Raw genomic sequence first — 16,104 nt, 5'->3', positions numbered from 1 at the left:
TAGAACTCTGCACCTATCAATGATAACATTTTTCATTCTTTTCAAGAATAAAAACATTTTAAAAACTTGGCCATAAGTTGAGTCATAAAACAAACATGAAGACATTTTGACAGATTAAAATTATTCAGAGTAAGTACTCTGAGCACAAGAGAATTAAACTGGAAATATAACTAGCAAATCTTCAACTTACTGGAAATAAAACATATTACTTCCTTTTTTTCTTGAGAAAAGGTCTCACTCTGTCACCCAGGCTAGAGTGCAGTGGCATGAACAGGGCTTACTGCAGCCTTGACCTCGTCGTGGGTTCAAGCAATCTTCCTGCCTCAGCCTCCCATGTAGCTGGGACCACAGGTGCATGCCACGACACCCAGCTAATTGTTTTATTTTTTGTAGAGATGGGTTTCACTTTGTTGCCCAGGCTGGTCTCAAACTCTTGAGCTCAAGCAATCCTTCTGCCTTGGTCTCTCAAAGTGCTGGGATTATAGGTATGAGCCACTGTGCCCAGCCCATATTACTTCTAAATTACCCATGGATCAAAGAAGAAATCAAAATGAATTTAGAAAATATTTTGTTTGTGTGACAATAAATATATTATATGTCACAACTTGTGGGAGGCAGCTCAAACAACACTTAGAAGAAAGTATGTAGTGTTAAAGGCATATATTCAAAGAAAAGAAGTCTGAAAAATCAATGATCTAGGCTTCCTTTCTGAAATCTAGTAAAAAGACAGCAAATAAAACGTTAAAAAGTAGAAGGAAGCAAGATAAAAGCAAAAGTCAATTACTCTATCAAAAAACCATCAGAGCTAATAAATGAATTCAGTAAAGTTACAGGATACAAAATAAACATACAAAAATCAATTGTGTTTCTATATACCAACAATGAGCTATCCAAAAAGAAATTTTTTAAAAATTCCACTTATAACAGCATCAAAAAATAAAGTACTTAGGTATAAATTTAACCAACAACAACAACAACAAAATTTAACCAACAAGGTAAAAGATCTGTATCTTGCAAACTATAAAGTGCTGAAGAAAGAAGTTAAAGTAGATACAAATAAATAAAATGATATCTTGTATTCATGAATTAAAATAAGTAATATTGTCAAGATGTCTATACTACTCAAAGTAATCTACAGATTAAATGCAATTGCTACCAAAATTGCAATGGCAGTTTTCACAGAAGTAGGAAAAATAATCCTAAAATTTTATGGAACCATAAAAGACCCCAAATAGCCAAAGCACTTTTGAGAGAAAAGAACAAAGCTGGAGGTCGCTCACTTCCTGATTTGAAACTATGTTACACAGCTATAGTAATCAAAATGTGATTGTACTGACATGAAAATAGACACTTAGACCAATGGAACAGATTAGAGAGCTCAGAAATAAGCTCATGCATATATGGCCAACTAATTTTTGACAAGAGTGACAAGAATACACAATGGGGGAAAGGATAGTCTCTTTAATAAATGATGTTGAAGAAACAGGATATCTACATGCAAAAGGATGAAATTAGACCCCTATATTACACAGTACACAAAAATTAACTCAAAATGGATTAAAGGCCTAAACATAAGTCCTGAAACCATAAAATTCTGAGAAGAAAACATAGGGGAAAAAGCTTTTTCACGTTGGCCCTTGGCAATGATTTTTTGAATATGATACCAGGTGCACAAGCAATGAAAACAAAAATGAATAAGTAGGATTATTTCAAACTATAAAGCTTCCTTCCAGCAAAAAAACAACAACATGAAAAGGCAACCTAAGGAATGGAAGAAAACATTTGCAAGCCATACATCTGATAAGCGGTGAATATCCAAAATATATAAGAAACTCAGTTTAACAGCAAGAAAACAACCCGATTTTAAAATGGACAAAGGAACTGAATAGACATTTCCCGAAAGAAGACACACAAATGGCCAAGTATATGAAAAACTGCTCAATATCACTCATCATCAGAAAAACGCAAATCAACACCACAATAAGATATCACCTCACTCCTGTTGGAATGGCTATTACCAGAAAGACAAAAGATAACAAGTGATGGTGAGGATGTGGAGAAACGGGGACCCTTGCACAGTGTTGATGCGAATGTAAATAGTTCAGCCACTGTGGAAATCAGTCTGAGATTTCTCAAAGAACTTAAAATAGAGCTACTCTTTGATCCAGCAACTCCACTGCTGAGTATATACCCAAAGGAGTATAAATTGTCCTACCATAAGGACGCATGCACATGTATGTTCACTGCAGCACTGTTCACAATAGCAAAGACATGAAATCAACCTAGATGCCCATCAATGGTAAACTGGATAAAAAAACATGGTACATATACACGATGGGAATACTGCACAGTCATAGAAAAGAAGAAATCATGCCCTTTGCAGCAACGTGGATGGAGCTGGAGACCATTATCCTAAACGAACTAACACAGGAACCAAAAACCAAATACCCCATGTTCACACTTATAAGTGGGTCAAAACAATGAGTACACATAGACACAAAGATGGGAACAACAGACATCAGTGCCTACTTGAGGGTGGAGGTTTGGAAGAGAGTGAGGATTGAAATACTACCTATCAGGTACTATGCTGATTACCTGGGTGACAAAATTATCTGTACACCAAACCCCTGTGACATGCAAGTTACCCATGTAACAAACCTGCACACATACCCCTGACCTAAAATAAAAGTTAGAAAGGAAAAAAACGTTTTTTAATTAAAATTAAAATTTTAAAAAGTCAGTGAAAAGACATATGAGAAAAGTTCAGCAAAGGCAATTATTTCTTTGAAATAAATAACACAAAATTGATAACTCCCAACAGACTAAGAAAAGAGGAGAAAAACACAAATTCTTGGTAATGAAACACAAATATCAGGAAAGAAAAAGGGACATCACCAGATCTTACAGATACAGTAATGCACTGCATAATGATGTTCAGTCAACGACGGACTGAATATACAATGGTGGTCCCACAAGATTATAATGGAGCTGAAAAGTTCTCACTGCCTAGTAACATCTTGACAATCCCGACCCTGTGTAGGCCTAGGCTAGTGTATGTGTTTGTATCTTAGTTTTTAACAAAAAATTTTAAAAAGTAAAAAATAAAAATAAAAAAGTTTAAACACAGACAAAAGCTTAAAGAATAAGAATATAAAGGAAAAAATTATACACATATATTTGAGACAGGGTCTCACTCTGTCACCCAGGTTGGAGTGCAAGGCATGATCCCAACTTACTGCAGCCTCAACCTCCTGGGCTCAAGTGATCCTCCCACCTGTCAGGCTGCCACGTAGCTGGGACTACAGGTGTGCACCAGCATGTGAAAAAATAATCTTATATAGCTGTACAATATGTATGTGTTTAAAGCTGTGTTATTATGTAAGAGTCAAAAAGTTTTAAAAATTAGAAAGTTTATAAAGTAAAAAAATTACAGTAAGCCAAGGCTGACTGGTTATTGAAAAAAATATATATATTTTTTGTAAATCTAGTGTAGCCTGGGTGTCTAGTGTTTACAAAATCTACATTAGTGTATGGTAATGTCCTAGGCCTTCACATTCACTCACCACTGGCTCACCCGAGCAACTTCCACTCCTGCACCCTCCATTCATGGTGAGTGCCTTATACAAGTGGACCATTCTTTATCTTTTATACTGCATTTTCACTGTATCTTTTCTATGTTTAGGTATATTTAGATACATAAACACTTACCATTGTGTTTCAATTGCTTACAGTATTCAGTTACAGTCTCCTGCTGTGCAGGTTTGCGGCCTAGGAGCAATAGGCTATACCATATAGCCTAGGCGTGTGGTAGCCTATGCCATCTAGGTTTGTAAGCACACTCTAAGATACTCACACAACGATGAAATTGCCTAATGACACGTTTCTCAGAATGCATCCCTGTCATTAAGTGACACATGACTGTCATTTATATATATAATATGATATTATGAATAACTTTATATCAATAAATTAGACAATTCAATGAAATAAGAAAATTCCCAAACATAAAAGACAACATAAATTATCAAACTGATTAGAAGAAACTGAAAATTGGAATAGCCCAATTTTTAGGACAAATTGAATGTTATCGAAAACTTTCCCCAAGGGAATGATAAACATTCAATTCAGAATATTTGCTAATTGGGAGGAGAGGTGACAGGCGCTGGATGGGCAACAGGGACCATGAAGCTACTACTAATTCCTTCTTTCTTCACCTGTGTGGTGAGAACACAGGTGTTCACTTTGTTGAAGTAAGGAGCAGTGTAGAGTTTCTGTTTACAGCGGGTTCCAAGGTGAGGGGACTACATGAGCAGAGTGGGCCTTCACCTTGCATGCCCTATCTAGATTTCTGATGTTTGCAGTCCCTCTGGTATGGCAATCTAGCGCTCTGAGTTGAGGCAGGTGGGGAGAGGAGGGGAGGGCAGGAGAAGGGATGTGTGCATGGACCTCTTCTATACATACAAGCCAGAGTGGCACGGGAGCCACCTGTAATATTTATGTGCTTGGTAAGCATAGTGGGCAAAAGTGAATCCATCTGGCCTGGAGCCCATCAGGCAGAACAGAGGGTGGCTCAGGTGGATGCATGGGGATTGCTGCCTGGGGTGGAGGTGGGAACAGTGGCGTCACTGTGGCATTAGCCAGGTAGGGACATGTTCCAAAGCTGATGTGCCACACCTGCATACTGTTTGTGCAATAATGATGACATCAGCAGCTGCACCTGGCTTGGCACACCAAGAGGAAGAATTATCCCCGCCCTTGTCAGCACTGCTCACATTCAATCTTCCTGGAAATAAGAACTCGGCAGAGTTGGAAAGGAGCTTGGAAATGAAACCCTGAATTGGACTGGGACCCAATATAAATCATGAATTGACTGAGAAATCATTGAGTTGGAGTCTGATCTTGACTGGCTAAGGTGAGGTTTTTCCTCTACTAAACAAAAATGAGTACATCTAATCTAGGATCAGTTACAGTAAAATGAAATTACCATGTTAGCCCACATAAGTCTGTGACTGCACAATTAATCTCCATACCATACCACGATGAAGTACTCTGTACAAATGCACTCTCTACGGTGCTGTACATGCCACATTGAATTAATAACTGGAGCTGCAGCCTAAGTAGAGAGACATAATCTACAATGTCCCAATTAGTTGGTTAAATGAGAAAACATAGAAGGTATATAGTAATAAATACTTCTGCTTTCCTAAATATTTAGATATCAACATAAAGTCTGCAGAGACCAAAATGATTAATATGATTGTCAACATCTTGGTTAATAGAAAATCAATTAGAAGTAAAACTTTAAACTCCATCTCTACTAAAAATACAAAAAAGAAAATTAGGCAGGCGTGGTAGTGGGCGCCTGTAATCCTGGCTACTCAGAAGGCTGAGGCCAGAGAATCACTTGAACCCAGGAGATAGAGGTTCCAGTGAGCCGAGATTGCGCCACTGCACTCTAGCCTGGGCAACAAGAGCAAAAACTCCCTCTCAAAAAAAAAAAAAAAGGGTAAAACTGATACATTCTCGTAAATCATCATTGAAGAAAAGGGTAAATCCTGTAGGGTCAGAGACAAGGTAAATCTTAAGGATGAAAGTGAACCCTAAGGAAATAAATAAGGGAAAGTCATTTTATTCAGCTCTAGAGATAATCCAAAACCTATGTGCAGGGAAATGAAATAAAGTGCATATTTACATTTTCTTTTGTCTCACATGTATCTACATGTTCTTAAATAACTATGTCAGACAGGGCAGGTGTTAATATGCACATTTTACACAGCACAAAATGCTTTTCAGCACATACATGAAACACAGGTAGGAGATCATTTCAGCACCAAACAGAACAAGGCAGAACATTTTACTACAAGGTGTTTTTGCTCTCAATCCTGTGTTTTTTCTGCCTTGGCGTGGATTCTTTGTGCCCCCTCACTTAGGATGAATTATTCCCATATAATATACATAGCCAGGTATAGAAGTTTATACAGACAAAATCCATAGTGTGTGCTTATGAAAAACAGTGCAAACGTAGGGCATTGCCATTCCAAGATCTGACGTGTAAGCTTCAAGTTTGACCTCCGATGGCCTCCATCAGACCAACATTAAATCCATCGTGCCTGGATGATGCTTGACTGTGAAAGAATATTGCAAAAGAACTTCCCACACGTGTTAAGGAAGAGAATCTGGGGGAAATTATGGCAGAACACAACTAAACAGAAGACAGATTTTTCATGTTAACATGTTAGGGTAAGGGAAAAAATAACCATTTCTTCGATATGCATCGTTTTTGTCCTTTTCAGAATTTTACAGTTTCACTTTCTCCATTTTGAAAAAGGCAAAGAGGATATTGGGAAGAGAAATAAAATGTTTATGTGAGTGAAAAATAGATCTGAGAGGTTGAGGAATTGGAGCTGTTGTGTCTGGTAGAGGATCTGATATATAAAGCAACTTTATAAAGACAATACAAACTAGTTACATATCATTGTGTGCAAATGAGCAGGAAAAGGTTTTAACAGCCCTATGAAAGAAGATGACTAAATAGGTCTGATTAAACCAGGTATTAAGAGAGTCTGTCTGTCCTTCTGATCTTTTAAAACAGAAACACAGAGAGGGAATGAAAACACCTTGAACGATTTCACTTCTCAGTGATTTTGATTACTCTTCTATTTTAGACCAATTATTTTGCATTTCTTGTAGAAGTATATGAGGTGATTTAACATTAATATGTAAAAAAATTGCAAGGTTCACAACTTCCTTAAAGGATGACTAGTCACGTTTTTAGAAATATAATTTGTATATATCACACCATACCTGTTCCTGAGAATAAAGAATTTCTTTTCCCAGTTTTTGCTTAGTCGTTCTGCTTCCTTCCTAAACCTATAATAAATTTACAGATGGTTAAATATTGTATTAGTTACAAATGCACATTATGTCTCATTACCAGTGCCTTTCACTCTGTTACCAGTACCTTTCCACCTTCTTTTTCTCGTTCTCTAAATTTGCCTTTAATGCTTCTATTTGAGACTCTAAAGCTTGTTTGTCTTCAACCTTTCAATAGAAAATATATCACAAAGTTAATTACACAAACAATATATCTTGTTTCTCCATAAATCTGAAAAGACTATTTCTGTAAATAGTATATATATTCTAACTACTATCAAAAATAATTTGAGGCAGGGCACGGTGACTCACACCTGTAATCCCAACATTTTGGGAAGCCAAGGTGGAAGGATGGCTTGAGCCTAGGAGTTTTAGACCAGATTGGGCAACATAGTGGGACCTTGTCTCTACAAAAAATTAAAAATTAGCAAGGCATGGTGGTGTGCACCTGTAGTCCCAGCTACTTGGAAGGCTGAGAAGGGAGAATTACATAAGCCCAGGAAGTCAAAGCTGCAGTGAGCTGTGATCACGTCACCACACTTCAGCCAGGATGACAGAACGAGACCCTGTCTCAAAAAAAAAATTTCTTTTCAAGAGAACAATGAGTTATATTTACTTGTAAATTACCAAACATAGAAACGGTTTAAAATCCCATGCCTCTATTTCCTGTAAATGGTGAACTTAGAAGCAGTTAGCTCTAAACAATATTACAAAGCAACCAAGATTTATCTTCATCAGCCGCACAAGCTGCCCCTTTTTCTAAATTGTATATTGTGTTTTGTAAATTGTGTTTTCTTTCACTTACTGTGGTCTCTCCATCTCTTTGTCATAGGAAGCAGCTTCCCCCAGTTACTCATTTCCTCCTTCTATCAAAACAGTTCTCAAGAAAGGATCTTACCAACTCACAGTAGAGCTTTATGCCATTTATCAATAATGTTTATATTTTGCAAGAGGATGAAGTTTCAGCAAAAGGAATGAATCCCTAATAGATGAATTGTAGGCATATCATGAATGAGAGAGACTTCCGTGGATGTGGCAGGGATGTGCTACAGAATCATACCAATGAGGCAATCAGGTCCTCTGTCTCTTCATAAGGCTAATTCTCAGTGTAGCTTCCAAAGTCATTGCTACTTTCTAAGTAAATTGCTACTTTTTAATATAAACAATAACTAGGTTCATAATAATGGTCATATTAGTCATTACTACACCTTAGATCCTGGTATTTTCATCTTTTCTTCTTCATGTGTCCCAATAGATGCTGTATAGCTTACCTGGCAAGAAAATAAAACACGGTAAATATAAATTTTCAAATTAATGCATAACAAAGTGGCTTTTCTGCAGCTTTGAGAAAGAGAACTGAGACTTACAATATGCCAACCATAGTCCCCTGGCAGTCTTCACTGTCTTATATAATTTAGATAATTCAGTGTTTATATGTAGCATTTGCAATCAGACCACGGCAGCTCATTGAAAACAATTTTCCTATTAATAATACCAGTTTTTTAAAAATGCATTTTATTATAGTCTCACTTCCATTGTATCTGTTTTGCTTTCAAAAAAATCCTATTAGAGAGGTGCTAGATCTCTTGGATCTATCCTCCATATTTTAACTTTTTTCGTTATTTCTGTCTGCCATTTTGCACTATGTTCTAGGACATTTTCTTCACTTTATCTTCCAGATTATTAATTCTTAAGTTGTGTCAATTTTATTATTCAGCCTGTCTATTGCCTTTTTTTTCAGTTTTATTTGTTCCTTTTAATAAATTGTTCTTTGGTTCAGACTGTTCCTTTTTCATAGCTGCCTGTCCTTGCTTAATGGAAAAAAGTTTCTCTTGAATGTCTCCCAAAATATTTTTTATAGAAATAATATATTTTAAATTTTTGTCTGTTCCCTGAATTAACTGTTTCATGCAGGGCCAAGTGTTTTTCTTTTCCTCTTTGTTCACTCCATAAATATTTGCTGAATGCTTATTATATGCCAAGAATTGTTTAAGCACTGGAGATACAAAAGAAAACAAAATTGAGCTAAAGTAGAGAAGGCAGATTTGAGATAAATTACAAAAGAGGTCAGATTTAGGGGACTTTTTGAGTGAGGACAGAGCTGCCTGAAATTTTCATTTGGGCAGGTAGATGGAGAATGAACCTATTCACTAAGAACAAACAATAAGAATTGGAACAATTTTGTGTGCTAGCCTTTTGTTTGTTTGTTTTTGATAAATTCAGATTTACCAAAACACTTTGAGTCTCAGGTACCCATGGCCTGTTTGAATGAAAACATGTAATAGGCAACTAGTTTGGCTCTGTGTCCCCACCCAAATCTCATCTTGTAGCTCCCATAATTCCCACGTGTTGTGGGAGAGACCTGGTGGGAGATGATTGAATCATAGTGGCGGGTCTTTTCTCATGATAGCGAATGGGTCTCACAAGATCTGATGGTTTTAAAAATGGGAATTTCTCTGCACACGCTCTCTCTTTGTCTGTTGCCATCCATGTAAGACGTGACTTGCTCCTCCTTGCCTTCTGCCATGATTGTGAGGCCTCCCTAGTTATGTGGAACTGAAAGTCCATTAAACCTCTTCTTCCCAGACTCGGGTATGTCTTTATCAGCAGCATGAAAACAGACTAACATAACAACTGAGACAGGGCCTGGAATTTGAGAGATGGGTTGATCCTAGATATATAATTTGGGATTCCTCAGTATGTGGGTTGAAGCTAAAGATTTGGATAAGGCCATTCATGAAACTAATAGTCAGAGAAAAGCATGTGATCAGGGATGGAAGCCCACACCCCCGGCATGGCTAACTTGGCATTTTTTTTCTTCTTCAACTTTTATTTTAAGCTCTGGGGTACATGTGCAGGATGTGCAGGTTTGATACATAGGTAAATGTGTGCCATGGTGGTTTGCTGCACAATCAATCCATCACCTTGGTATTAAGCTCAGTATCCATTAGTTATTACTTCTGATGCTCTCCCTCTTCTTATGCCTCCCCCCAACAGGCCCCAGTTGTGTGTCGTTCCCTCCCATAGTCCACATGTTCTCATCATTCAACACCCACTTAGAAGTGAGAACATGTGGTGTTTGGTTTTCTGTTCCTGCATTAGTTTGCTGAGGATAACTACTTTCAGCTCCATTCATGCCCCTGCAAAGGACATGATCTCATTCCTTTTTATGGCTGCATAGTTCCATGGTGTATATATACCACATTTTATTTATCCAGTCTATCATTAATGGGCATTTGGGTTGATTCCATGTCTTTGCTATTGTGAATAATGCTCCAATGAACACTTGCGTGCATGTATCTTTATAACAGAATTATTTATATTCCTTTGGTTATATACCCAATAATGGGATTGCTTGACTTGCCATTCTGATTTACCTGATAGAAGAACCCTCAGGACTGACTTAGTCCTGAACCTGCCCATTTTTCCTACCTTAGGTATCTAAACTCTAACTCCTACTCCATCAGAACCCAAAAGCCTGGAGAGACCTTTGGTGGTTCTATAACTACCCAAATAACACTTCCCTTAGTTGTCTACACAGTACCTCAAACTTCTTAAAAGAAACTATCACCCACCACTACAAGCACAGTGACTCTCACTTATCAAGACCCATGTGACAGTAAACTAGCCAAAAAGAAAGCCAAAAAAACAATACCACCAACTTAACAAAAGCAACAAGAAGTCTTAGTTATCATTAGCCTTCCTTGGCATCAAAAAAGTGGGGGTCACCAAAGTGACATGCAATGGATACTTTTTGGAATTCCTCGACCTATTTGTTCTCAAAGGGCACAAACCACTTGAACCACCTCTTTGCCCAGCGTACAGCAGGCAGACAGTGAGTTCACTACCATCTGATGAACAGTAAGTAGTCCGAGGAAATCACCAGGGGAAGATCCCTAGGCCCAGGGTCAGGGAGAACATTTGCCATTATGCTAAAAAAAAGTTAACCCAAATTTTAAAAATTAATTCCCAGAAAATTAGGAAAATAAATCAGTAGAACAAAATAAGTTTCCATGTAGAAAGACATTAATATACTTATTTCACTATACTCAAAGTTACATCGGTGACTGAATGCTCATAAAAAAAAAAAACCCTGTTTAAATTTATGTACAGTAAAAATTAGTTCCAATTTTTAAGGCTCCCTTTTCCCAGCTCTCATACGATGATCAACTATGTAATAACTAGAGATAAGTCTGTTCTAAAGTCTATCTTCTGTAAAGCAAATAATTATTCAATCTCTTCAAATGACAACACTACTATGATGATGAAGATAACGTCTCTTTTCATTAAAAAAAGAAAGAAAAAAGCATCACATGTAGACTACAGTGTTTGCTCTCCAGTTCGAGTTGAACTTTCAACTTTGCTGCAACATGGTCTATTGAATCCTGGCTCTGTCCACATTAAACCGTCATTTTGTTTTGCCAGCTGCTGACCTTCCACTTTCTCTGGAATATACACACTGGTCTTTATGTGCTCACTTCATTGACAGGTGCAAACACTGGACTGATAATAGATTGAGGTGAAAATGAATGTTAATATTAAAATAAAAGTAATTAACTTTCTAAATAGGAAAACACAAACACAAATTAAATAATTGTAAAGATAATAACATATTGTAATTTAACAAAATGTGTGTTTTTTTGAGACAGAGTTTCACTCTTGTTGCCCAGGCTGGAGTGCAATGGCACAGATCTCAGCTCACTGCAACCTCTGCCTCCCGGGTTCAAGTGATTCTCCTGCCTCAGCCTCCAAAGTAGCTGGGATTACAGATGCCTGACACCACACCTGGCTGATTTTTTGTATTTTTATTAGAGATGGGGTTTTGCCTTGTTGACCACGCTGGTCTTGAACTCCTGACCTCAGGTGATCCACCCGCCTCGGCCTCCCAAAGTGCTGGGATTACAGGTGTGAGCCACCACTACCGGCCGTGATTTAAAATAATTTATTATAAATATTTCTCATTCTCTTTTGAATTTGTTTATGTATTTATAAAAATTCACAAAATTAAGAAATAAAGGTTCATTTATAACAAGTTATGATTCTTAAATTCGCTTCCTATTTTTAAGCATTTATGTCATATTTTTAAAAATTTAACAAAATACTATTCTAAATTAGAATCAGTAGCCAAGGTTTGTATTAACAGAAGAAGCAAATTATGTTTATTAACTGCCATAAGATTGACTACATTCCTTATCCTACCCTCACATCTCTGTTTTCTTTTTCTTATCAAGAGTCAGTACATTTAATTTCCACAAACATCTCTCTTATGAAACTTAGGCATTTTCTCTGGGCTTAATGAAAGGTATTTTGTCTTTTACCTCTATATCCTTTAAATCATTGAATATATTTATATTACCACTAAAGTAGTCTTTCTGACTCATCATGATGAAGAATGATCTTTCCTCTTTAAAACCTCAATCACTTTGACTCTCATATTAACATTTTTTAATCTGCCATGCAAATAACTACTTTTGAACACCAGTAATGTGCCAGTGGGTGGGAGGTGGCCAGGGAGTGGAGGAGCTGATAGAAACACACGAAATGAGGACCAACCTCATGCACTTACAATTTGGAGAGAAGAGACTGAGAATTGGGAATACTGAGAATAAGATATGAGGCTCTGTGCAGTGAAACACTAGTCATGAGAGGGGCCAAAAATCAAAACAAAACATTTATCTGCATATATCACTTGTGAATTTTCTTCTAACAAAATTGTTAAGGTAGGCAAATCTTTCAAAAATAGGACAAGACTTTCCTCATTTGATGTCCTCAAAGGTGCCACTCCATGTTTGCCAAGGGGCTCTGAGGCTTCTTGGTAGAATGACTGGACTGTGAAGCCGTACAGGATTTAGGCTGATCCAGGCTATATGCAACTCTTAAGCCTGTCTTAAAGGTTCAGAAGGCCACAAAAGTCTGTCTGGGCCTGGCTTTCTCAACTGGCTCTAGACCATCCTAGATCTTGTGTTCAGGTGTTCACTGCAGGAAGTCAGCTATGCAAAAGCAGAATACACATCTGTCAAATTATTCACTCCAAAAAATTTGTGACCAGGGCACTTCAGTGATAGGAATGTGTCTATTAAACATGAGGAAGTCATTGTTTATAACAGCAAACAAAAAAAAAAAAAAAAAAGAAAGAAAGAAACTATATCTCAGGAAGGCACTGGTAAATTGATACGAATTGGTTATGTAAATTGTGCTACTTCTGTGGGGTGAAATACACATAGCACATATAATTGATTATATAAATTCAACGGTATGGAACGATGTTATCTGTATCCTGTTGAAAATGAGAATCTGCATCAAGACTTGTCTGAAAGGGTGGTGAAGAGAAGTTTTCAGTGATTATCTTTGGGTGGCAGGATTTTCTTAAAAATTTTCTTCTTTTGGCATTTCTTCATTGAGCAAATTTTGTATAATAAGTATATATCAGTTTTCTGGGTTTTTTTCTTCAAGACAGAGTCTTGCTTCATGGCTCAGGCTGGAGTGCAGAGGCATGATCTTGGCTCACTGCAACCTCCACCTCCCCAGCTCAAGTGATCCTCCCACCTCCGCCTCCCAAGTAACTGGAACTACAGGTGTGCACCACCATGCCCGGCTAATTTTTGTATTTTTTGTAGAGAAGAAGTCTTGCTATGTTACCCAGGCTGGTCTAAAACTCCTGGGCTCAAGCAATCCTCCTGCCTGGGCCTTCCAAAGTGCTGGAATATTACAGGCATAAGCTTCTGTGCCTGGCCCTGTATCCATTTTATTTAAAAAATTCAGACTCCTGGCTCCCACTTAGGAAGTAAAAAATGCCATTCCAACATTAAAAACAAGAAAAATCTAGATAAACTACAAAATCACAACTTTTCTTGAACCCATCAGAGAGCTGGGGTCACACTCAGGTAACCTAAATTCCAAAGAGGAACAAGACCCTCGGAGAAGAGACGAGACCCATGAACAGTTCATAGGTCTCATCTATAGCGGAAGCAGCACCATGCCAGCTTCAATACAAGCTGGTAAGTAGAATGAGCTAAAATAGAAAGCACTTCTGAAGACCAAATGTTGGTGAGCAGGGCAGTCTGAAGTAGCTGGCGGCACATGTTAAAAGAGAAGCTTGCATTCACTCACAAGTTATGTTTTTTCGTGTCCCTTACCAGATACTCATGAGAAAAGCTGAGGGCAGAGCAATTTTGAAGAGCCACTGTTGATGGTGCAGACTTGAGGAAGGGATCAGCTGCTACTACAGGAAAATCACGTTTCCTGGGTCCTTCTTTCCTAGGATGTGAAAGTCTTAAGCCTCTGGGAGAGAGGAAGCAAACTCTCTGGCCAACCAGACTCAAAGAAGGTGATCAGTGGTTGATGCTGGGAAGAAGTGTTAGGTATCAAATCCCATTTATTTCTCCCAGGCCACTCCTTTCTCAGAAGGAAGTTTTCAACTGCTGGGGTGGGTAGCACAGTCTCTTGTTCACAACTTAAAGATGGAGATAGCCGGGCAGAGTAGCTCACGCCTGTAATCCCAGCACTTTGCGAGGCCGAGGTGGGCGGATCACAAGGTCAGGAGATCAAGACCATCCTGGCTAACACAGTGAAACCCTGTCTCTACTAAAAATACAAAAAATTAGCCGGGCATGGTGGCGGGCACCTGTAGTCCCAGTTACTTGGGAGGCTGAGGCAGGAGAATGGCGTGAACCCGGGAGGTGGAGCTTACAGTGAGCCAAGATCGCGCCACTGCACTCCAGCCTGGGCGACACAGCGAGACTCCGTCTCAAAAAAAAAAAAAAAAAAAGATGGAGATATATTATGTCAATGGGAAAAATAAAAGAAGAAAAAGTTTGCTCCCCTGGGGAAGGGGAATGGTAATTGTCTTGGACCTTCAACTCTATGCCAATACCAAGTGGAGGTGTCCGACTATTGCAGGAAGGACAGGAAACTCCTGCCCGAGACCAACTTCAGATACAAGGCAGAGTGAACTGCCCCAGGGAAGAGGGGCAAGAATGCTGAGAAAGTCCACCTTTGGGGCCTGGGCACATGACACTTCTGAAAGTCCGAGTTTGGATTAGAACCGCAGAGAATCCTCTCTACCTTCACTCATGGAGCATCAAGCAACAGCAATGCACTACTGAGGCAGGGATAACAGCATGGAGGCAGATCTTCTCTGTGGCATAGGTGGACAAGTTCTTCTACAAGCTGAGGGTAGAGTGGTATTCAGAGAAAAGCGCTCTGTGACCCCAGCTCCCACGCTAGTCACACACCCTCCACAAAAAGAATATCAGAACTGTCGCCTGGTGCAGTGGATTACACCTGTAATCCCAGCACTTTGGGGGGCCAAGGTGGGAGGATCCCTTGAGCTCACAAGTTTGAGAACAGCCTGGGCAATATGGCAAAATGCCACCTCTATAAAAAATACAAAAGTTAGGCTGGGCGCGGTGGCTCACGCCTGTAATCCCAGCACTTTGGGAGGCCAAGGGGGGCAGATCACGAGGTCAAAAGATCCAGACCATCCTGGCTAACACGGTGAAACCCCGTCTCTACTAAAAATACATAAAAATTAGCGGGGTGTGGTGGCGGGTGCCTGTAGTCCCAGCTACTTGGGAGGCTGAGGCAGGAGAATGGCGTGAACCTGGGAGGCAGAGCTTGCAGTGAGCTGAGATCACACCACTGCACTCCAGCCTCGGTGACAAAGCGAGACTCCATCTCAAAAAAAAAAAAAAAAATACAAAAGTTAGCTGGGCATAGTGGCATGTGCCTGTAGTCTCAGCTGCGTGGGAGGATGGCCTGAATCCACGAGACAGATGTTTCCGTGAGCTGAGATCACACCACTGCACTCTAACCTGGGTAACAGAGCCAGACTCTCTTTTTTTATTATTTAAAAAAAAAAAAAAAAAAAAGACGGTGGTCCACTAGAGGTAACCATAGCAACAACCAATCTCACCTCAACTTTGGTTAGATTGGCCCAACCTGTCACAGTAGTCATACACATCCCCCCCCACACATATATGTATACACACATATGTGTATGGGTGTGTGTATCCATGGTCTCATAAGAGACAGGTTATTTCCAAGTGTGAATACAATTTATTTCAATCTCTACTATTCTACACATGATGTCCAGCATTCAATCAGAAATATGAGGCAGCTTGCTGGAACAGGCTGGATGGTGCCAGCCATGTTAGGAGGTTGTACCATGTGGCCTCTGGCATCCCCACTGCTAACCATGGGCGAGCTCTCGGTGCACAGGTGGCCTGGCAT

The 16,104-nt window shown here is 39.0% G+C and overlaps 1 protein-coding gene across 1 annotated transcript in view; it reads right to left on the bottom strand.

Annotated features, from left to right (window-relative positions):
* Nucleotides 1-16,104, bottom strand: part of LOC105547676 (putative uncharacterized protein encoded by LINC01552) — a 56,255-nt gene extending 40,151 nt beyond the window's left edge. Inside the window, exons 1-3 of the mRNA XM_011991336.1 lie at nucleotides 16,039-16,104; nucleotides 6,962-7,041; nucleotides 6,805-6,870 (exon numbers count right to left, since the gene is read on the bottom strand). Coding sequence (XP_011846726.1) covers nucleotides 6,805-6,870; nucleotides 6,962-7,041; nucleotides 16,039-16,104 — 212 coding nt within the window. The remainder of the gene's footprint in view (nucleotides 1-6,804; nucleotides 6,871-6,961; nucleotides 7,042-16,038) is intronic.

The sequence above is a fragment of the Mandrillus leucophaeus genome, unplaced genomic scaffold (genome assembly GCF_000951045.1).
Source record: "Mandrillus leucophaeus isolate KB7577 unplaced genomic scaffold, Mleu.le_1.0 Scaffold394, whole genome shotgun sequence".
NCBI lineage: Eukaryota > Metazoa > Chordata > Mammalia > Primates > Cercopithecidae > Mandrillus > Mandrillus leucophaeus.
The sequence above is the reverse complement of the archived record's forward strand: the minus strand, read 5'-3'. Positions and strand labels throughout refer to the sequence as shown.